At 41.5% G+C, this 24965-nt stretch overlaps 2 protein-coding genes across 3 annotated transcripts in view; both read left to right on the forward strand.

Annotated features, from left to right (window-relative positions):
• The first annotated feature begins 4020 nt into the window (after positions 1-4020).
• LOC135522775 (scaffold attachment factor B1-like) lies at positions 4021-7070 on the forward strand. Its single transcript, XM_064949362.1, has 4 exons — positions 4021-4068; positions 4901-5165; positions 5293-5495; positions 5873-7070. Exons 1-4 carry the CDS (start codon positions 4035-4037, stop codon positions 6208-6210), a joined length of 840 nt encoding a protein of 279 aa, XP_064805434.1. The 5' UTR covers positions 4021-4034; the 3' UTR covers positions 6211-7070.
• A 197-nt stretch (positions 7071-7267) lies between these two features.
• LOC135522792 (phosphoribosyl pyrophosphate synthase-associated protein 1-like) overlaps positions 7268-24965 on the forward strand; it is a 30361-nt gene continuing 12663 nt past the window's right edge. Inside the window, exons 1-3 of one of the 2 annotated variants that reach the window (XM_064949396.1) lie at positions 7268-7886; positions 19187-19239; positions 23866-23932. In XM_064949396.1, coding sequence (XP_064805468.1) covers positions 7804-7886; positions 19187-19239; positions 23866-23932 — 203 coding nt within the window. In that variant the 5' untranslated portion in view covers positions 7268-7803. The remainder of the gene's footprint in view (positions 7887-19186; positions 19240-23865; positions 23933-24965) is intronic. The other variant, XM_064949403.1, reaches the window with a different exon arrangement.

Genomic DNA, 24965 nt, shown 5'->3' on the forward strand with positions numbered 1-24965 from the left:
GAGAGAGAGAGAGAGAGACTAAAGTCTAACATAAGAAAGACAAGCAATGCTGTGGTGGGGCAAAAGATGGAGAGAGAGAGAGAGAGAGAGAGTTAGAGTGTAAAAAAGAGAAGTTACCATTTGCGTTCAGGCTATTGAGAAAGTTATGAAACAAATAATGGAGGCCAAGAACAAAGTGTGAAATATGAATGACATTATCTGTCATAGAGTATTTACATCTCACTGACTGAATTGTATTGGATGTATGATTCATAAAACATCTTGATGAAACCATTCAAAAGTAAATTCAACGAAAGTCTTGGATCGTCTGGTTTGAAATGACCCTTTGATTTGTGCAGTGCAGACAGACCAACACAAGACGATTGAAGAAAGCTGCTACTGGAGGGGTCAATCTGTGTTGAAGATATTGAAAATGCCACGTTTGACACTCGCTCAGTGGCATTCGCTCAGTGGCATTCGCTCACAGCCAGAGGAGATGGTTAACAAACTGCTGGCTAGACAAAAAAAGGGGGGTGGGGGGTGACGGTGAGTTTTATTGTGCCATGGAGGCTATAGAAAAAGCCTGCCTGCCTACCGTTGAGAAAGAGCTGCCACAGCATTTGAAAGATGACAGATTTATGTACAGTGTGGCACCCGTCAACACTAAACTGAATTGCACACTAATGTCTGTCAGACGTTCCACGTGTCACTTAGGCTGCGTTTACACAATCACCCCAATTCTGATCTTTTGCCCAATTATTAGCAATAGCTCTGATCTGATGGGTCTTAAAGATCAGAATTAGGCTGGCTGTGTAAACGCAGCCTTAGGGTGAGCAAATACTAAGTCAAATACTAAAACCTATATGGACATAATTAAATGACCCCCTGCTCATATACATACAGAATACACTGTTCATAGCATAGTATGAGTATAAAGAATTTCTACTGTGGGAAAATAAAGTTACTGGCCACTAACATCTACTGAAACACAAAGCATTTTGCAAATTGGCAAAGGTTTGTTCAAAATCTCACTAGATTATGAAGACCGAGTCACAGGCTACTCATACATGTATGAAGCATTTGTACCGTGTAAATGTAGCTTGGGGCCAAGTTAGCGTCTATGATCATAGTGTATGATAGTATTCATATTATCGCCACTCCATCTCAGACCTTGCTGTAAGTAAACAACATGTACACTGAGTGTACAAAGCATTAGGAACAGATGCTCTTTCCATGACAAAGACTGACCAGGTGAATCCAGGTGAAAGCTATGCTCCCTTATTGATGTCACCTGTAAAATCCACGTCAATCAGCGTAGATCCGGGGTCTCCCACCTTTTCTAGCTTAAAAAAATTAAACATATCACGAGCTACACATTTTTGGGCTTTCCAAATTTTTTTTGCTTGCTCCTCATTCTTCTCTTCTCCTCCCTGCAACTCTTCCCCGGGTCCTTTCTGTCAATATACCTGGTAAAATAATGGTAACTCCAAGGGGGGCCCTATAAAATGTGTGATTTCTTTTACGAATTATGTTTTATCTTCTCCCAAATATGATTCTCAGTTTTATTTTTCCTTGATTTAGATTTTGTTTTTCCCCCTTAAAATTACAATTGTTAATAGAGAAACAACAAAATTGGATGTTCTGAGTCCATGTCAATGCTTAAATCACATCAGAAGGAAAACAAATTGGTCTGGAAGAACACTAATGCTATGCTATTGTTTGAGGAGAGTGCACAGTTATGAACTTGAAAATGTATTAATAAACATATTAGGCACATTTGGGCAGTGATACAAAGTTTTGAACAGAAATGCAATGGTTAATTGGATCAGTCTAAAACTTTGCACATACACTGCTGACATCTATTGGCCAAAATGTAAATTGCGCCTATTTTCCTAAGTCATATTTTGGCCTTTCTCTTGTATTTGATGAAAAAAAAATGATGATGAAAAAACTATATATATATATAAATATGCATGTTTTTTTCTTTGTATTATCTTTTCCCAGATCTAATGTGTTATATTTTCTACATTAATTTCACATTTCCACAAACTTCAGAGTGCTTCCTTTGAAATGGTATCAAGAATATGCATATCCTTGCTTCAGGTCTTGAGCTACAGGCAGTTAGATTTGGGTATGTCCTTTTAGGCGAAAATTGGAAAAAAAGGGTCCGATCCTTAATTAATTGAGAAGGTTTCGGGGGAAAGTATTTCTGTCAACCCACAAGGGCACATGTGCATGTACTTTCAGAATTGTTTGGCGAGCTACTCATAGGTGGGCTACAAACTACTGGTAGCTTACGGCTACAAGCTACTGGTAGCTTACGGGCTACAAACTACTGGTAGCTTATGGGCTACAAACTACTGGTAGCTTACGGCTACAAACTACTGGTAGCTTACGGGCTACAAACTACTGGTAGCTTATGGGCTACAAACTACTGGTAGCTTACGAGCTACTGGTAGCTTACGAGCTACTGGTAGCTTACGGGCTATGAGCTACTGGTAGCTTACGGGCTATGAGCTACTGGTATCTCGCAATTAACCTGTTGGAAATCCCTGGTGTAAAGGTAAGTAGACGGGTTAAAGAAGGATTTTTAAGCCTTGAGACAATTTAGACATGGATTGTGTACGTGTTCCATTCTGAGAGTAAATGGGTAAAACAAAATATTTAACTGCCTTTGAACGGGGTATGGTAGTAGGTACCAGGCGTACCAGTTTGAGTGTGTCAAGAACTGCAGAGCTGCTGGGGTTTTCACGCTCAAAAGTTGTACGTGTGAATTAAGAATGGTCCACCACCCAAAGGACATCCAGCCAACTTGACACAACTGTGGGAAGCATTGGAGTCAACATGGGCCAGCATCCCTGTGGAACGCTTTTGACACCTTGTCGTCCATGCCCTGACGAATTGAGGCTGTTCTAACAGCAAAAAGGGTGCAACTCAATATTAGGTGTTCCTAATGTTTTATACACTCAGTGTAGATGTACATTTGACTTCTTCAATGAGACACTGGTCAAGTAGGTCAGTTCCCAGTTGGATCCCATCTCTAATAGTGTCCCAAATGGCACCCTATTCCCTACTTTTGCACTACTTTTGACCAGGGCGCACTTCTTTTGACCAGAGTCCTATGGGCACTGTTAAAAAGTAGTGCACTATATATAGGGAATAGGGTGCCATTTAGGATACAGCGTAGATGTGTGTTTTTAGGAGTGCGCCTACTCTGGTCTGATGGGGTAGAGACCATTATAATGATTATTTCATAGCTATTATGGTGATGTGTTATACACAGCACATTAAGCCTGTCCAATACCTCAGTAGATTTCATTAGCGCCATGTCACCGTGACAAGATAAGTTCCTTGCGTTGGGCCAGTAACCGAAAGGTCGCTTGTTCGAATCTCCAGGCAGGCTTGGTGAAAAATCAGTCAATGTGCCCATGAGCAAAGCACTTGCTCCTGTAAGTCGCTCTGGTTAAGAGCGCCTGTCAAATGACTAAAATGTGAGAGAGTGAGCGAGGTGGATGGGGTTAAAAGGTGGGAGGTAAGAGTCCACCTGAATACTGTTGATATTCAAATGTAATTATTCAACACATCATTCCAGTAAATAGCTCTTGACCTGGAGAGTGAATTATGACATTTGAGGTGCCACTCACTCTGAAGTGAGTGCATTGTTCAACTGTTTATGGTCAATAAAAATAAATCAGATGCAGAATAGAGCAATCTTACGTAGGTCAACTATATATTCCAGATTGCCTGTTACCATGCCAAGTCAAAGCCACAAGTGAATATGTTCTGTATTATGGATTGCACAGAGCATCCAGACCCATTTCTCTGTGATGATGGAATTGACTTCACTTGTCAGAATATACCAGAAACTTTACGCGCGGTACATTGACCCCATCTTGTGGACACTCCGCGGTCCTGCACAATTTTCGCCTGGCCAGTTTTGCCAGATTTCCAGAGAAGTTGAGTTACACGTCAGAATGGAACCTGTACTGGTGAGTGGACGTGTACTGTGACCTCAACATTTTGTGTGTATCAGCTGATCCCGGATACATGCAGATATGGAACGTGTGGTGGAGATGGCAAATAACGGTGGTGAGCCCGACATAAACTGCTACGTCTGACATTACATATTTTATTGTTCATAAATCCATAACCAGCATTTGTAATTTTTATGCGGCTCGTGTGATTTTTTCTGTGCGCGCGCTGGCCCATAATAAACAATGCAACATTTATACTTAAATGTTTTAACTGCGTTGCCTCTGCATGGGTAGACGTGCCGTGTTGCTTGCACTTGTGCCTGGATTGGCAAAGCGTTTTAGCAACTAGCCTACATCACCAGGCAAATAGGGGGCTTCGGCTGTTGCTTTGACAGTGAAAGTGATAATATCGGCTTTGCTTTGTATGACAGCTGATCCACAATCGCCAACAAATAGCCTACAGGTCGTTCCCAGTTAATTTGCGTTTACGATTAAATACTTTGCCATGGGTTGTAATCATTAGCTTAATCTGTTACAAATCATTTCGCCCTGTTGCAAAACCGTTTACTTCAAACTGAAACCGCAAAGAGAGTTTCTCTTGGGACAAATAGGGTCTCACCCGTTTTTCTTTACGTCTCCTTCTTAAACGGAAACGGTTTCCAAAATGACTACAACCAAGGTGTGCTTCCCAAACATTCACCAATGTGAACCCCTTATATTCAGCCCAGTAGTTTATCCTGCAGCTCCCCATGTTGAACTTCAAGTTATTTCCTTACCATCTGGATTGTCTATTTACTTTCTGAAGTAGCAATTGAGGAGGAACAGTCAGAGAGGCTTGAACCAGTGTTACAGTATAAGTGCACTAGGGGCCCAGACCTTCTGGCAAAGGTCATATCTGCGGATTCTATACTAATAGTTACTTTTTCCGTCCCCCTTCCTCTCCCTAGGTTTCTCCCTCGCCGGCCCCTCCACCACTCCCCGCAAGCGACAGGTGCGATTCTCCGCCCGCCACGACATCCTGCTGCTCCGTGAGGTCATTGCTCAGAACCCGTTCTGTTCCAAGGAGTCGGGTCGTATCTGGGCCCGTGTCGGGGAGATCATCACTGCTGCCCTGCAGGACGAGAGCTTCGAGGTGGACGCCCGGCGTTGCAGGGAGAGGACCATGCTGCTGCTGGACTACTACAAGAAGCAGGACTTCCCCAGCCTACGCAGGTTGGTCAAGACTGGCCAGAAGTTGACATTAGACATACATACGCTTAATAGGAGGAATGTATTAGAAGCTGATACCCAACCTTGTGTGTCTGTGTCTGTTCATGCTTATGTGCCTGTATGTATTCAGGTTTGGGACAGAGAGGCTGTATGCCCAGAAAGAAGACCTACTCCATGAGGTGTTGGAGCTGGAGGCAGAGAAGGGTCTTCTGGCCAGCGGAGAGAGTAAGTACCAGGATGAGGAACTCAGGAAACGAGCCTTGGAAGAGCTGGCTAGTCAACCAGAGCAGGACAAACCCATCATTATCTCCACACAAACAGGACAACCCAAAGGTAAGAACTCCATCCAAGTCTGTTAAGATCTGTGAGGTGAGAGAACAACTTCTAGATCTGTGATTATATTCAAATGGAGGAAGGAAATAGGACACACACCTGAAGAGATTACTGTTATTATAGCACTACTGTGACCAAACCAGTGGTTCTCCTGCAATTGCTTAGAATGCCCTGCCCTTGCCCCGCCTAAAACAGTTGTCTCTGTGTGTGCTGGTACTCAAAGGGACACACAAGTGACATGTTTGCTCCTCAGCAAAAATGTTTGAGTGACTACGACCAAAGAAATGATAACCAAAAAACGTTGACCTTTTGAGACTTTATCCTCCCCATCACCAACTATCTCCCTTTCCATTCTCTCCCCTCCCTGCCCCCATCAGTCCCCACGACCCCAGAGCCCGAGGAGCAGCAGGAGAACCTGGCGGAGCTCTCGCTAGTCTCTGCGGCGCCCATGGCCAAGCAGCCTTGCCAATGCTGCTGCCAGACCTACTCAGAGATCCTCAGCTTCCTGGAGAAGCGCTCGGAGGCGGAACAACGACTGCGGGAGGAGGAGTTGTTGCTGAGGAGGGAGGAGCTAGAGATCCAGAGGAGTAAAATCACTCTGGAGAGAGAGAGGCTGGGGGCGGAGAGGAAGGAGAGGGAGAGGAGGTTTGAGCTGGAGAGCCAGGAAAGACAGGTCATATTGGACCTGCTAAAGGAGAAGGTGCTCAAAGGATGAGAGGATTGATGGGATGGTGGAGGGGGGCAGGTGAGGGGCTGAAGGAACCCTAGGTGTATGGTGTGGATGTAACATTATAACTTCTGTCCCCTCACCCCTACCTGGGCTCGAACCAGGGACCCTCTGCACACATCAACAACTGACACCCACGAAGCATCGTTACCCATCGCTCCACAAAAGCCACGGGCCTTGCAGTGCAAGGGGAACAACTACTCCAGGTCTCAGAGAGAGTGATGTCACCCGATTGAAACGCTATTAGCGCGCACCACCGCTAACTAGCTAGCAATTTCACATCGGTTACATGGACATAACATTAAGACGTTGGGAGGGTGGTACTACCTCTGGATCGCACCCTCTGCCCCTTGTTCTACGCAAATGGCCTTAGTGAAGGAATCTGCTGTGACACCCATATATAAGTGTGGAGATCCATGCCTAGCATTGAGCTAAACTGAATGACCGCATTCCACAAGGACACTGACACACTGACAAAAAAATAGGTAGCATATCCTCACACTGTACATACCCACACATTATCTTATTAAACAAATCCTTTGGTGATAGAATAATAAGCTGTTCGTCAAGGGTAATTTTTGTAGTGAAAAGACAAAATTGCCAGCAATTCTCCCAATGTCAATTAACTCTTTAGTCAATTCATGACTTTGTGGTCATTATTATGAAGCTGTTCCTGCTGAAAATTAAAGATAGTACTTACGTAACCTCCTAATGATTTTGAAACTGTATTTGTTAATTGAGGAAAGAGTATAGAAAATGTTCATTAGGCAAGTTAGATTTCTAGGAAATATGACAAAGTTGTAACAATTTTTTATTTTATTTGTATTATATTAAATTATACATGACCTACCGTTCCCCCTGAAATACTACTTTTAAAGTATTTAAAACATAATATGTTACCTACATGTTTCTTCTTCATAATAACTCATTACTTGAGCGTCTCTTTACGTCTTTTTACGCATTCTACGTAAGGTTACTCTTTGACCTCGCGCATAATTGAAGTGCTCCTGAGTGGTTGAAAATTCGAACAAACCGCCCTCTGTTCCAAAGCAGCAATCACATTGGATTATTATACTGCCAATATGTTAATCGTTGGCTACCAAATGAAATTACTCATATTTTCTTTGACCTCATTGCTACAAAGTTTACATTAGCTACGCTAGAAGCAACATTGTATACACTTTTTGAGATTACACGAGTCTGCTGTAGTGTACTTTTATTGCAAAATATTTTTCCAGTTGAAGAATTAGGTGGAGCGCGTTTTTCGTAGAGTAGCCTACAGATCTATGTGCGGATGTGGAAAAACTCAGTTTTCTAGTTTGATAGACCAGTCATACTGCGATCGATAAGTAGATGTGTTTACTTACGCCAGTTATGTGGGTTAGCCTCATATAGGCCGGTGTTTATTTGAGATTTTGTAACATTCCTCACTCGACGTATTTCCGTGTTCTTAAGTCCTGCATTTATAAAAAGGAGTCGATATTGTCAATGTGAGTAGGCAAAGTACGTGGACTTTTATAAGGCCCTATAAATCTCGTCTGTCATTCTCGAACTTCAAAGCTTTCCTATAGTCACTCAACAATGAATATCTCAAAAAGTGGGTACCGTGTCTTCTCTGCCAACTCGACCACCGCATGCACCGAGCTTGCCAAGAAGATCACGGAGTAAGTATATGCTGCGCATTCAAATGAATCTCTTGCAACTCTCTCAAATTATATATTTTTTCCCCCTCAACTGGATTTGAATGTTGTCAAAAGACAAATTAGTGGTGGTCTAGCGCAACTTTTTCGGTTAACGTAAACTCACTCACTTTTGTACATCGCCTCGGTCTGTACAATTGACCTTATTTTAGCGCCCCAAAAACGTAATACTTCCAGATCAACTGTAATGTCAATACCATTGTAAAGCACAATTTCTCCCCTTTCCAACAGAATCAATTACATGGCCCCCACGCTGCCCGTTTCTGCATGATTCAAGAAGGCAATGAGCCCAGTCAGGTCTTTTTTAAAAATGGTGGGTGGGGAAGCGATACTAATGCCTGATAGTGAGAAGGAGATATGTTGTGTGGGAAAATTGCTTTTTTTCACTCGATCTGTCCAACTTATCACCTCTAAAATATAAATGAAACACTATAAAGAGTTTATATAATGTCTCATTGCTTTATGCGTGCTGTACGTTACTGCATGACGCATCACGATGTAACGGAGGGTCCGTTTCTTTCAACTTTTCTCCAACACTATAGAGCCATTACCATGTCAACCAACGCTTGAATAGAAACATTGTTCACACCCCATATTTTGAAGTCAACACAGTCGCTAACCGTCCCATTAGTTTTCTTTGTAGCCTCGTCCCATTAGTTTTCTTTGTAGCCTCGTTTGAATGTTGCGGTTGCCCACATTTGTACGGAATGGGGTGAGTTTACGTTACTGTTCCACCAACTAAATTTTGCTCTGCCGGATTACCCCTGAAGAACCCCCTTGTGTGCATTTTACCAGTGGGCCTATGGTCTCATGAGTCTTCTCAAGTACCCCTGGGAACCACTTGTCTTGCGGTATAGGCCGCTGCTTCTTGAGAACATGTACCGCTGCCGGTGTGGGTTTGAATCCGGCCCAGTGCTCTTTCAGCAAAAACTCTTTAACTTTCCTCTCGCCTATACAATAATATAAGTAAAGGGCGGGACTGCCCCACTCCTTAAAAAATTTAAAAAGTGGTGGAAAAATATCAGAATTGGGCTATCTTTGTAAAAGCAGCCTTTTAAGCCTACTTTTAGCTTGCTAGACTCCAGACGATCTGTCACTTAAAATTGCAAGGATGAGAGAGAATGACCTCGCACATAACTTTGCTAAGAGACTTCAAGCAAACTGGTCTAACAAAAGGCCCATTCCAGGCAAACAGTATTTCAAACATAGGGGCAGTTACAGTTGCTGCCCCAGCCCCAGACACTGACCTGTTTTTCCCGATTCCCATATTTAATATACAAGTGCATCGGTCTGCTGACCCCAAACCAATCTAAATGTAACATGCATTGGTCAGAATATTCATTAAATTACATTCTTTATGGCCTCCCGAGTGGCGCAGGGGTCTTAGACACTGCATCGCATTACTAGCTGTGTCACTTGAGATCCTGATTCGAGTCCAGGCTCTGTCGCAGCAGGTCGCGACCGGGACACCCATTGGGCGGCGCACAATTGCCCCAGCGTTGTCTGGTTTAGGGGAGGGTTTGGCCGGTAGGGATGTCCCATTGCGCTCTAGCAACTCCTGTGGCAGGTCGGGCACGCATGCACGCTGACAAGGTCGCCAGGTGTACGGTGTTTCTTCCGTCACATTGGTGTGGCTGGCTTCCTGGTTAAGCGGACATTGTGTCAAGAAGAAGTGCAGCTTGGTTGTGCTTTGGAGGACGCACGGCTCTCAACCTTCGCCTCCCCCGAGTCCATACCGGGAGTTGCAGCGACAAGACTAACTACCACTTGGATACCATAAAAAAATAAAGGTGAATGTAAGAAGCGCTCATCACTTCAAATAGGCTACGTCATTTTTAGAAACAGGAGTTTGGCCATTCTGTGGCTTTAGGCTCATGTGAAGGTGCCTGGAAAGCAGGCTAGCAGTGGAGCCACTGGGGATGCTAAACACCCTTTTGGCCACTCTTGCCAGGCTGGGCAGAGATGCATAGTTTTATTTTTTCTATAGGTTGGCCTAAAGATTTTTCAGCAAAATAACCCAATCAAAACGGAAAGTTCCTTGAAGTGGGAATATGCCAGGCCTATTGGGCCAAAATAAATTCTGGCCTATTGTATAGATAATAGAACAACAGTGAACAAAACTTAAGAGATCTGCTTGTTAGTTTAGAGATACTTTGAAACAATGACACTTGGTTATCTATCCACCTCATTACTTTCTTTTAGCATGTGCACGTAGTAAGTACACATCATGCTTTCGGAATACTTATCTTCAACCGATTCCACATGGATTCTTTAGTTGGGAACACTACATCCTCACTCTCCCTCTCTTGGTCCTCGTCTTTGTAAGTCATCTTGATTTTGCCCCTGTGTTTTATGTTTCTTTCTGAAAATATTTAGCCAATTCATGACCTTAGCTAAAGCAAGGGGCTGTAGCTGCACACAAGTAGGCTACAAATGCATGCTGGGTCGGGCATGCCCTGAGCTAGTGAAGTGAGCACTATTGGAGCAGGCGAGAAGGCCAGCCTTTTGGGAATCTCGCTTCAGCCCCGCTTACATACTCTGCAACTGATGAGTCCTCTCCTTCAGTGTCGAACTGCATGTAACTGTGTTGACAGTCATTGAGCTACAAGTAATTTTGCATGCTGAGAAATTTCAGGCTATATATATATAGATATAGATATAGATATGAAAAATATGATATCATATGATATATATATATATATATATGATATATATAGATATATGATATATATAGATATATGAAAAATATGATATATAGATATAGATATATGATATATATATAGATATATGATATAGATATATGATATAGATATATGATATATATAGATAGATATATATGATATATATAGATATATGATATATATGATATATATAGATATATGATATATATAGATATATGATATATCATATGATATATATAGATATATATAGATATATATTATATGATATATATAGATATATATTATATGATATATATATATATATATATATATATAGATATATATGATATAGATATATATATATATATATATATATATATATATATATATATATATATATATATAGATATATAGATAGATAGATAGATTTTTTTAACCTGTGTTTATTTATCCTAGTCAAACTCGTAACGTGCCCAGCTTCACACGCTGACCAACGCAAGGTAGGCGTGCTGTTCCGGATCTTGCTCAACTGCATGGCACTTTCAGCATTCAAATTCAAAATGGCTTGTGTGATATTATTCACAATCACTGCCTACGGCCAAACCCGGACGACGCTGGGCCAATTGCGCAACGCCCTATGTGACTCCCATAGTGACGCCTCTAGCACTGAGATGCAGTGCCTTAGACCGCCATGCCACTCGGGAGCCCCATCTATGAGCTGTTAAATGTTTTTACCAGAATGAAAGTAATGTACTGGAGACAGATTTTTTTTTAAAGAGTTAACTAGGCAAGTCCGTTAACACATTTCTATTTACAATGACTGCCTACCCCTGCCAAACCCTCCCCTGACCCAGATGACGCTGAGTCAATTGTGCGCCGTTACTGGGACTCCAGATCATGGCCAGTTGTGATACACCCCGGGATCGAACCTGGGTCTGAAGTGATGCCTCCAGCACTGTGATGCCACTCAGGATCCCAAACGGACTCATCTGGCTATAACTGCTGAACAGGCCTTAAAATAGATTTTATTTTGAGTGTTTAGGTTCATGATCAGGTTTTGGTAATTTTGCATTAAACAATAATTTTTAGATATACAGGGTAAAGTAGATAATCTCATAATGAGGAGAGCAATCACATGGAGGCCCACTGCATGGCCAAAGCGAGAAGAGAAGATCTCTCTGTTAGATATCTGTTAGAAACCATTGGATTTTGAGATGGGGTGGAATTCAGTTGTGCAGAGTGTACAAAACATTATGAACACCTGCTCTTTCCGTGACAGACTGAACAGGTGAAAGCTATGAACTTAATTGAGGTCACTTGTTAAATATACTTCAATCAGTGTAGTGGAGGAGACTGGTTAAAGAAGGATTTAAGTTGATTTTTAAGCCTTGAGACAATTGAGACATGGATTGTGTGTGTGCCATTTAAGAGGGTGAATGGGAAAGACAAATATTAACAAAACCATTGTTAATGTTTTGTACATTCAGTATATATTCATTGACTCATAATTTGTAAACAATAAATATTGAAATATACCTAGCTCGGTCACTTAATCTGCAAAAATGACAAGTTTATTAGTGGGTGATGGTGATTTCAGAACCCCTAATCTGATAGGTAATGTACATGCTTAGTCTTCCTTATGGGTAAGCTCCGGTGCCTACATAGTACAGTCGTGGCCAAAAGTTTTGAATGACACAAATATGCATTTTCACAGTCTGCTGCCTCAGTTTGTATGATGGCAATTTGCATATACTCAAGAATGTTATCAAGAGTGATCAGATGAATTTGCAATTAATTGCAAAGTCCCTCTTTGCAATGCAAATGAACTGAATCCCCAAAAAACATTTCCACTGCATTTCAGCCCTGCCACAAAAGGACCAGCTGACATGTCAGTGATTCTCTCGTTAACTTCACTAGGGTAGGGGGCAGCATTTGGAATTTTGGATGAAAAGCATGCCCAAATTAAACTGCCTGTTACTCAGACCCAGAAGATAGGATATGCATATAATTAATGGATAGAAAACACTCAAGTTTCCGAAACTGTTAAAATAATGTCTGTGAGTGTAACAGAACTGATATGGCAGGCGAAAACCAGAGGAAAATCCAACCAGGAAGTACTATTATTTTGAAAGGCTGTTTTTCCATTGTAAGCCTATCCACCATACAAAGACTTAGGACCCAGTTCACGAGCTCTGTGGCTTCCTCTACATGTGGCCAGTCTTTAGGAATCGTTTCAGGCTTTTACTCTGAAAAATTAGGGAGATACAGCACTTTCAATCAGTGGCCAGTGGAAATTTCCATTCATCAGCCATGCGCCTGATCGGGAACGAGCCTTTCTTGTTTCTCCTTTCCTATTGACAAAGCTTTTGTCCGGTTTAAATATTATTGATTATTAATGACACAAATAACCGGAGGTTGATTTTTAAACATCGTTTGGCATGTTTCTAACTTTTATTGTACTTAAAAAAATAAAAAATAAACTTTTCGTCTGGACTTAGTGCCCTGCCCGCGCCTTAAGCATTCGGATTACTGGACAAGACGTGCTAACAAAAAGGAGGTATTTGGTCATAAAGAGGAACTTTATCGAACAAAACGAACATTTATTGTCTAACATGGAGACCTGGGAATGCCACCAGATGAAGATCATCAAAGGTGATTAGTGATTCATTTTTATGTTATTTCTGACTTTTGTGACACTCTCCTTGGCTGGAAAATGTCTGTATGGGCTTCTGAAGCTTGGTGCAGACCTAACATAATCACCAAGTGTGCTTTCTCCGTAAAGCCTTTTGTATCGTTTATCAATGTTTGAGTATTTCTGTAATTTGATGTGGCTCTCTGCACTTTCACCGGATGTTTGAGATGATGCATTTCTGACCATAACGCGCCAATGTCAACTGAAATTTTTGGATATAAATATGAACTTTATCGAATGTATTGTGATGAAGTGATTAATTTTCTCTATTTTTGCATTTTGTGACTCTCTTTGGTTGGAAAAATGGCTGTATGGTTTTCTGTGACTAGGTGCTGACCTAACATAATCGCATGGTGTGCTTTCGCAGTAAAGCCTTTTTGAAATCGACATTGTGGTTTGATTTACAAGAAGTTTATCTTAAATGGTGGATAATACTTGTATGTTTGAGGAATTTTAATTATGGGATATCTGTTTTGAATTTGGCGCCCTGCAATTTCACTGGCTGTTGTCGAGGTGGGACGCTAGCGTTTGTTGTGTTCGTATTGTGTTTCGATCACAGCCATCGCAGCCATAAAGGGAACATTGCTCACCAGCAGGCCTGGAATTTTGTGATTTTACGGGCAAGGCCATTTGGCCTTCAAGAGGTGCCCAATCTGCGAAAGCAGCAAGGACATCTGCTCGGGCACTTAAGGCCACGAATCAAAATATAACATTTTAATAGCCTATTTGAAAACCAAAACACTGCTATTCTGTTCAGAAAAACGTGTCTGTAAATGTACATAAAAAATTTACCTGCATGTGAAAGTGAAGGTGATAGCCTATGCGTATTGGCTACAGTCTTCATGTCCAAACCGATGCAGACAGGAGGGAGTACCAGAAAATGTAGCCACACTTTAATGACTTAATTACATATATATGTCACCAATCACCTCCTTTTCAGTCAAAAAATGCTTTCAGTCAAAAAATGGCTCCTGAATATTTTGGTCCACCAACTGGAGTGCTCTTCTTTGTCTACTCCGAATCAGCATCGTTCACGCCCTCTTAAGCCTTAGCCCCACCAATCTCTTTAAGGATCTACATGTGAGGCCATGTGCCAAACAGAATGAGTAAGGTAGTGTCGTTCACATGTTCATGAAATACAATAATGGCCATAGTCACGCCCAAACACCCCTCCTGACAAACTTGATGGGTAATGTATTCATCTCGCAGTGGAGTCTTGTTTAGATATGTAGCTCGCTAGCTAAACAATGAACCACAATCCCATGAAATGGTGTAGTATGAATCTGCAGGTATTCCACCGGGCATTCCACTTATTAAAAAGTCAACTTCTTCCGTGACAACTACACTGTTGATTGCTGTTTCTTCTCCACCACTGTCATCAGAATACAATGTCTGGTTCAGTGAAAATGTTTCTGCCCAAGTCAGGAATTTCCTCATCTGATTATTCGCAACTTCTTCCCTACTGAGCTTTGTTGATAGCGCCTGCTAAATTCAGGGCAGAAATGCTGTTGAGAGCAGTAGCAACACTTTTGCAGTTCTCCATGGCTACTATATCTTTCAAAAAGCTGAGGTAGCAAGGATTATCTACACATACTGAGTAGCTCATGTAGCATGCTTCTGTCTATAACATGGTAGACCAATCCAAACTCCGCTCTCAGCATGTCCAGCTCATTCATTATCTCAGTCAATCATTGCTAGCGGGAAGGTTCCGGTCTTTTCCCATGGCTAAACCAATTGGGTTCATAATTTAACAATTGTATTTCTAGATGGCATACACATTTCTTATTGAGGCACATGGAAGTTCATATTCCAGAAAACATTTCTGCCCAAAAATGTTGATTTAAAAAAAAGTAAAAATGCCTTTCCTGTGAAGTAGTGACGTGCGGCATACACCTAGCTTCCTGAAAAGGGTCATAGATACATACGCTAAACTGCCTGCGGAGGCAGGGAACGTTTTACTATTATATTTATTTTGAAATTCTAAAAAATGTCATCCCCAATTTTGTGCTATCCAATTTGCGATCTTCATTGCTTTTTAAAAACATACTCTGGTTGTATTAATTTGATATTCTTTGTCCAACAACTGTCCCAGTCTATTTGGAATATTTATTTCTCGCACCGAATGACAAGCCATCCAATGGAATAGGTCGACTTTTGTAATGTGGGAATAGTAGATTGACACAGGTTCGTGCTTTTGGTGTTTTACTCAACTTGTTAGCTGACGGGTCTTCTAACATGTGGACGGTTCTTCTAACATCTTCAATACGCACCTCGGAATTCGATAAGGAAGACGTGCACCGTTGCATCCTCGATGTCTGTCTTCACTTAGTAGCCTACTTCAGAGCTGCTATTTTTGTGAGAAGGATACAATCACGTGATGGGCATTGGCTAATAAGAATTGAGATATGCGAGCCGTGCTTCGGAGCACTTTGGCCACAATGCATTCGTGTTTTTAGGGGGCGTTATGGCCACACAAGGGCCATAAATGCTGGCGGGAAATTTTAGGCCTGATCAGCAGGGCTCTAAATGAACATTTTGCAGTTAGGAGCACCTCAAAAGTGTCAACTCATGATGTCAATTAGCCTATCTTCAAACTCAGTTCCTCTGCTTGGCATCATGGTAAAATCAAAAATCAACCGAGGCCTCAAAGTCTCGTTCATCCTTGAGCAACTTCCAAATGCCGGAAGGTACTACGTTCATCTGTACAAACAATAGTACACCAATTATAAACACCATGGGACCACGCAGCCGTCATAACGCTCAGGAAGGAGACGCGTTCAGTCTCCTAGAGATGAATGTACTTTGGTGCGAAAAGTGCAAATCAATCCCAGAACAGCAGCAAAGGACCTTGTGAAGATGCTGGAGGAAACCGGTACAAAAGTATCTGTATCCATAGTAAAACGGGTTTTATATCGACATAACATTTTGGAGAAATGTCCTCTGGTCTGATGAAACAAAAATGGAACTGTTTGACCATAATGACCATCGTTACATTGGGAAGAAATAGAGGAGGCTTGCAAGCCGAAGAACACCATCCCAACCGTGAAGCACGGGGGTGGCAGCATCATGCTGTGGGGTGCTTTGCTGCAGGAGGAACTAGTGCACTTCACAAAATAGATGGCATCATGAGGGAGGAAAATTATGTGGATATATTGAAACATCTCAAGACATCAGTCAGGAAGTTAAAGCTTGGTCTCAAATGGGTCTTCCAAATGGACAATGACCCCAAGCATGATTCCAAAGTTGTGGCAAAAGGGCAACAGTCAAGGTATTGGAGTGGCCATCACAAAGCCCCGACCTCAATCCTATAGAAAATGTGTGGGCAGAACTGAGAATGTGTGTGCGAGCAAGGAGGCCTACACACCTGACTCAGTTACGCCAGCTCTGTCAGGAGGAATGGGCCAAAATTCACCCAACTTATTTAGGAAGGCTTTCCTAATTTTTTTGCCCAAGTTAAACAATTTAAAGGCAATGCTACCAAATACTAATTGAGTGTGAAAACTTCTACTGGGAAAGTGATGAAATAAATACAAGCTTAAATCATTCTCTACTATTATTCTGACATTTGACATTCTTAAAATAGAGGTGATCCTAACTGATCTAAGACAGGGAATTTGTACAACGATTAAATGTCAGGAATTGTGAAAAACGGAGTTCAAATGTATTTGGCTAAGGTGTATGTAAACTTCCGACTTCAACTGTATGTATTATGCACGTATGAATTGGAAATGTGTTTTTTGCATATTTAAACTCAACGAGAAACACTCTGAGAGGGGTCACACCTAGGGTCTACCTTTATCAACGGTATCTTGCTCATGGGCACTTGGGCAGATTTTTCACGTTATCGGCTTGGGAATTCGAACTAGAGACATTTGTTACTGGCCCAAAACTAACTGCCAGGCTACGTAACTAGTCCACTCTCGTTCCTCAAAATGCTCTTACTATACAAAAGCATTGAGTGAGAACAGTGAGAATGGCGAAGGGAGTGGTTTATGACATGGCTACTCCCCATCCGCTGAAGTGAAAGCACCGATATTGGGCGATTTAGGCCTGGCTCGCAGTTGGCGTTCCAATTCATCACAAAGCTGTTCGATTGGGTTGAGGTAAAGGGTTCTGTGAAGGCCAGTCAAGTTCTTCCACACCGATCTCAACAAACCATTATGAACCTCGATTTGTGCCTGGGGGCATTGTCATGCTGAAACAGGAAAGGGCATTTCCCAAACTGTTGCCACAAAGTTGGAAGCACAGAATCGTCTAGAATGTCATTGTATGCTGTAGCGTTAAGATTTTTCTTCATTGGAACTAAGGGGCCTAGCCCGAACCATGACAAACAGCACCAGACTATTATTCCTCCACCAAACATTAAAGTTGGCACTATGCAGTCGGGCAGGTAGTGTTCTCCTGGCATCGGCCAAACACAGATTCGTCTGTCAGACTGCCAGATGGTGAAACGTGAATCATCACAAAAGACCACAATTCCACTGCGCCAATGGCAGTGAGCTTCACACACCCCAGTCGACGCTTGGCATTGCGCATGGTGAGGGGTTGGGTTAAATGCGGAAGACATTTCAGTTGAAGACATTCAGTTGTACAACTGACTAGGTATCCCCCTTTCCCTTGTGTGCGGCTGCTCTGCCATGGAAACCCATTTCATTGCAACCAAGGAGAGATTTTTACTCGCTACACGATTCAGCACTCAGCGGTCCTGTTCTGTGAGCTTGTGTGGCCTACCACTTCGTGGCTGAACAGTTGATGTTCATAAATGTTTTCACTTCACAATAACAGCACTTACAGTTGACAGGGGCAGCTCTAGCAGGGCAGAAATTTGACAAACTGACTTGTTGGAAAGGTGGCATCCCATGACAGTGCCTCGTTGAAAGTCACTGAGCTTTTCAGTAAGGCCATTCTACTGCCAATGTTTGTCTATGGAGATTGCATGGATGTGTGCTTGATTTTATACACTAGTCAGCCACGGGTATGTCGGAAATAGCCAAATCTACTAATTTGAAGGGGTGTACACACTTTTGTGTGTGTATGTATATATATTACTGTATATTAGCATAACCAGGCTACACAGAACCAAACTGACCCATTGTAAAATGAGAGGCTGTTCTTCCCATATTAAAACGTATCCAAGTGCAACATGCCTAGCTCTGCCCACTGGGGCTTGGCTTACGGAGCGCTCTTTGGAAATAAGCACTTGTATAGTTGTGTTCTCTCACCACTCTGGTGCAACATTATCTTCCTATTGCGGATTACCGGGACCCCGTTTTAAATGTTGTGGGCCTACCAAAACTACTCACCATTTATTTACACATTTTTCAAGTCATGTTACTTTGACAAGCTAGCTAACAATGTAACTTCACCAGAATATCCAAACATTTTCAGGCAAAGAAAGAAAAGGGATAGCTTCTTCAGGATATCAATGATCATAGCAAAGATTGAATGACATCTCTCTTGCACCTGACATTTTTAGAGAAGGTGGACAATTTTTCAATGTAATGCATCTCAATAGAAACATTGTGTGTTTACACAATGTAGAAACCTAATATTCTACAAATTTACAAAGTCATTTTAATGACAGGTATTCATAAACATTTCATTTATAATAAACAAATGTCTTTACACCACCACTATTAGAGTTCAAAAGTCCTAACCGACTTGCCAAAATTATAGTTTAACAAGAAATTTGTGGAGTGGTTGAAAAACCAGTTTTAATACTCCAACCTAAGTGTATGTAAAGTTGAAGTCAGAAGTTTATCTTAAATAGGACAAACATAAGCACCCACAATAATAATGATTGATGAGTTGGGCCAGTTACTCAAAAGGCGGGCATTCCTCCTGTGTGTGGACAATTTTAGTTGTGCGTTTTTGTTTATTTACTGTCTAACACCTTCCTTCTCTCCTTGCAGACGGCTTGGCGTAGACTTGGGAAAGTCGGTTGTTTACCAAGAGTCCAACAGAGGTGAGATGCCAGGTTAACCCTTTCAGCTTCATATAGTATACACTGAGTGTACAAAACATGAAGGACCCCTTCCTAATATGTGAATGACCAGCTCGATTCAGTCTTATGTGGCAAAATTGTGAGTCTCTAAAAGTAGAGATTCAGAGCTACAAAATGTGATATCATACACTACAGTTGAGGAACAATTAGGAAAGTACTTCTGCTTTGAAAGTTGATAAACTTGTAACCCCATTTTTGATAAAATGGCCCTTGAATGTTTTGTTATACCTATTGGAGAAATCTTTTGTCTACACCCATTCAGTACTGTTCACACCCTCTTAAGCCCCACCCGTCTCTTTAAGGATTCACATGTGAGGCCGTGCTAAACCGAGTGAGTACAGTAGTGAACTAAACAACCAAAGATTTCAAGACTAAAGGTTTATACTATGTCTATTGACATGTCTGTATACAGTTGTCGCAGTGACATGAACAAAAACAACAGGCTGCATGACATCAGCATCCTGGTGGTTCAAAATAGCATAACTGGTGTATTTTAACACCAATAAACCAATTTGTTTAAAAATGTATTTATTATATGTCAATCGAGCAAACCAGGCAAATAAAAGTAACTTTCTAAACAATGTTTTGGTCAGTTTCTAGCTTGTTAGCTGGCTTGCCAGTTCAGATAATTACCATATCATATAGCTGACAATGTTTTTATTGACCTAATTTGTATGAATTATTTAAGGTAAATAAACTCACAACAAGATCATTATTTACAAGTTAACCTGTCTGGCCCACCCGGGACGCAACCGCACCCCCTGCCAACAATAAATGCAAATGCGCTACGCCAAATGCTAATAGCACTCGTTAAAACTCAAACGTTCATTAAAATTCACATGCAGGGTTGTCAATTCAAGCTACACTCATTGTGAATCTAGCCAACGAGTCAGATTTGTAAAATGCTTTTCGGCGAAAGCATGAGTAGCTATTATCTGATAGCAGGCAACACGCCGAAATACCAGAAGGGGACGTAAACAAAGGAATTAGCGTAGCCGGCGCTACACAAAACGCAGAAATAAAATATAAAACATTCATTACCTTTGACGAGATTCTTTGTTGGCACTCTTATATGTCCCATAAACATCACAATTGGGTCTTTTTTTTCGATTAAATCGGTCCTTGTGTACCCAAAATGTCCATTTATGAAGACCGTCAGATCCAGTAAAAACACATTTTTTAAACGCGACGTTATTTTTTTTAATTAAAAAAGTTGCCTATAAACTTTGACAAAACACTTCAAACTACTTCTGTAATCCAACTTTAGGTATTACTAAACGTTAATAAACGATCAAATTGATCACGGAGCGATCTGTATTCAATAGGCACAAGTTTGGGAAACGTAGTCAACTTTTCCGGTTCCATTGTTTACAGCTGTGGACTTGACAACCGGATGTGGCTATTACTCAGATGACCAACGATTTAGTTGAATCGAAATCACAACACTGGCGACATCGTGTGGAAGCTATAGGAACTGTATCCTCAGCCTTAAGTATTTTTCCTTCCAATAGACAATACATGGACTGGCGGATTGATTTTTTTTCTCCGATTTAGTGACCAGGTTTTCTGGCGATTTTGACCACGGAACTCGTTCTGTTATAGTCACAGACACAATTGAACCAGTTCTAGAAACGTCAGTGTTTTCTATGCACACATACTAATCATATGTATATACTATATTCCTGGCATGAGTAGCAGGACGTTGAAATGTTGCGCGATTTTTAACAGAATGTTGAAAAAAGTAGCCCGATCTCTGAGGTTTTAATGGCAAGCTAACTACAGAAAATAGCTTGTGATTGTGACATAATTTTATTTATTGAACTTGGACACTGTCTAGTTGGCCTAACGTTATCTAATTTGACTTCGGTGCTGGTCATGTTCTTCACATTACTGTCTCTGTTAAACACGCAAAATATTAAATAAAATCTGTTTATTTGTCACAAGCATATGATACAGAAGGTGTAAATGGTACAGTGAACGTTTACTTGCATAGTGGAGTGTTTTTTTTTTTTTTGTTAGCTAGCTAGCTCAACAATGAACCATAATCCCAACTCATAACGTTACTGTCCTTTATGAATTTTCAGCGAGGTAAAGCTAACCAACTAGGTTCAATGTTTCTTAGCTAGGTAACATTAGGCTATAGGTAGCAATTCAAATGGCTCTGAGGTTTGAATAATATTACTACACATATCATACATGTAATGTTATCTAGCGAGACAGCTAGCCAGCTAAATTATTTTCTGCCAAAATTAGAAACGTATAATATCGGAAATTGTAGCTAGCTAGACTCTTACATGTATTCATAGATTAACGCTTCTCCCTCACCAATGCGATGGTTGCCCTTAGTTTGAAGATGTAATCCGGAGACAAGTGTTTTATACAACAGCCTTCTCTGTGTTCTATTTTTGACTCCCTCCGCGTATTTGCAATCAAACGGCAGAATTTTCTCTATCTCCTTAGCTGTCATACTCTGCTTCCACCGGGCATTCCACCAATTTCAAAACTGTCCTCATGAAAGTGGAGAGCATTAGCAACACTTTTGCAGTTCTTTGTGATATCTTTCAAAAAGCGTTCGAAAGGATTACCTACACATACTGAGCAGCTCACGCTAAAGAAAGAAGCTACATGGCAGACCAATCCAATTGGCTTGACCAGCCCATCCATTATCTCAGCCAATCATAGCCATTGGAAAGGTTCCTGTTTTTTTTCCGTGGCTAAACCAACTAGGCTCATAATTTAATTATTTTATTCGTATTTACAAATGGCATACAATTTTGTTAAAGCACTTGAGTACACATTCCAAAAGCATTTTGAGTAAAAAAAACCGGTGCACCTGTTACCATACCCTGTTCAAAGGCACCCTCTGAATGGCGAATGAAAAGGATTTATATGCCTTGGGACACCAGGTTTGCAATTAATTATCAGGTAGAACAGAACCAGCAGGCTCTGGACCTCGTAGTGTAAGAGCTAAATATCCCTGGTATACAGTGCATTTGGAAAGTATTCAGACTCCTTGACTTTTTCCACATTTTGTTACGTTACAGCCCTATTCTAAAACTGATTCAATTGTTTTCTTTCAATCTACACACAATACCACATAATGACAAAGCAAAAACAGGCTTTGACATTTTTGCAAATTTATGAAAAATAAACTGATATCACATTTACATAAGTACCCTTTACTCAGTACTTTGTTGAAACACCTTTGGCAGCGATTACAGCCTCAAGTCTTCCTGGGTATGATGCTATAAGCTTGGCACAGCTGTATTTGGGGAGTTTCTTCCATTTTTCTCTGCAGATCCTCTCAAGCTCTCAGGTTGGATGGGGGGAGAGTCACTGGACAGCTATTTTCAGGTCTCTCCAGAGATATTCGATCTCGTTTAAGTCTGGGCTCTGGCTGGGCCACTCAAGGACATTTAGAGACTTGTCCCAAAGCCACTCCTACACTGTCTTGGCTGTGTGCTTAGGATCAATGTCCTTAGGTCCTGAGCGCTCTGGAGCAGGTTTTTAACAAGGATCTTTCTCTAATTTTCATCTTTCCCTCAATCCGGACTAGTCTCCTAGTCTCTGCCGCTGAAAAACATCCACACAGTATGATGCTGCCACCACCATGCTTCATGTAGGGATGGTGCCAGGTTTCCTCCAGATGAGACACTTGGCATTCTGGCCAAAGATCAATCTTGGTTTCATCACATCAAATAAACTTCTTTCACGTAGTCTGAGAGTCTTTAGGTGCCTTAGGACAAACTTCAAGCAGGCTGTCAACGTGCCTTTTACTGAGGAGTGGCTTCCGCCTGCCACTCTACCATAAAGGCTTGTTTGGAGGAGATGAGAACCTTCCAGAAGGAGGACAATCTCCACAGAGGAACTCTGGAGCTCTGTCAGAGTGACCATCAGGTTCCTGGTCACCTCCCTGACCAAGGCCCTTCTCCCCAGATTGCTCAGTTTGGCCAGGCGTCCAGCTCTAGGAAGAGTCTTGGTGGTTCCAAACTTCTTCCATTTAAGAATGGAGGCCACTGTGTTCTTGGAGACCTTAAATGCTGCAGACATTTTTTGGTATCATTCCCCTGATCTGTGCCTCGACACAAGCCCGTCTCTAAGCTCTACGGACAATTCCTTCGACCGCATGGCTTGGTTTTTTGCTCTGACATGCACTGTCAACTGTGTGACATTATATATAGACAGGTGTGTGTGTTTCCAAATCCTACTCAGTCATTTGAATTTAACACAGGTGGACTTCAATCATGTTGTAGAAACCTCTCAAGGATGATCAATGGAAACAGGATGCACCTGAGCTCAATTTCGAGTCTCATAGCAAAAGGTCTTGATACTTATGTAAATACGGTATTTCAGTTTTAATTTGTATGTAATTGTGCAATTTAAAAAAACAACCTGTTTTTGATTTATCATTATGGGGTATTGTGTGTAGCTTGAAGAAACATTTTTATTGAATACATTTTCGGTCAAGGCTGTTACGTGAAAGTCAAGGGGTCTGAATAGCTTCCGAATGCACCGTAGATGATGGTCGGCAAACTGTGTCTGGGGTTACTTGCTCCTGGAACTGATTTGCTGCTTTTTTATTTACAGAAACCAGGGTGGATGTGAAAGAGTCTGTTCGTGGTCAAGACATCTTTATCATTCAGACCATTCCAAGGTGAGAGGATCCGGGTGTCATGTCTTCTACACCGTCTTAAAGTGTGTATATTCTATTTGGTTGGATTTGCAGTATCGCCACAGAACCAAATTGATCAATGGAAACTAGATGAGAGGAACGTAAATGTATTCCCTTTTGAAATTAGGCAGCCATTGTTGATTTATCGCTGATCAGTCAGAATATGACCCCCCATGGGTTTCTGTGTAACAGTATAACTTTAGACCTTCCCCTCGCCCATACCCGGGCACGAACCAGGGACCCTCTGCACACATCAACAACAGTCACACGCATCGTTACCCATCGCTCCACAAAAGCCGCGGCCCTTGCAGAGCATGGGGAACCACTACTTCAAGGTCTCAGAGCAAGTGACGTCACCGATTGAAACGCTATTTAGCGCGCACCACTAACTAAGCTAGCCGTTTCACATTCGTTACATCTGTCTTCCACAAACATATTTTCATCCAGTGGTTATGTCATTCATTGGTTGGCAGGAGCTGCCTGGGAAATTGAGATGGCAATATTAACAGCCAGCTAGGCGGCACTGACCTGTAACAAGTAACTTTCCTGAACTTTTTAAATGTATTTTTTTAGTCTAAAACCAGATGTTTTAGGCTTATTTATAGTGAAACAAATAAATTCTGGTCTTCATTTTGACAGTTCGTTGCAAAAGTGATATATTTAGGTATTTTAGTAGTAAATCTAGCTCTTTTTGTCCATAACGGTTAAACTCAACCATTGAAATTGTCATGTAAAAGAAGGCACCTTGAGAAGGTGCCTCTTCATCTCAAGGGAGAGGTTTGGTATGAAATACACTCCCTTCTAGATGTGCTAGGTGGTACCACCTCGAGGCTCACTATAAAAGCAGGTGACCACACGCCTTATTTGGTAATGGTCTGGTAAGTGGAGTGTGCCAGTATATTTTGCATAAGGCTTCATTGACTAGACTACTGACGTTACACACAATTCAAAAGGCAGTAAAGCACATTTCCACATATGATCAATTTTTTGCTTACCGTTTCATACACTTATGTGC

This window comes from Oncorhynchus masou, chromosome 4, assembly GCF_036934945.1.
Source record: "Oncorhynchus masou masou isolate Uvic2021 chromosome 4, UVic_Omas_1.1, whole genome shotgun sequence".
Classification (NCBI taxonomy): domain Eukaryota; kingdom Metazoa; phylum Chordata; class Actinopteri; order Salmoniformes; family Salmonidae; genus Oncorhynchus; species Oncorhynchus masou.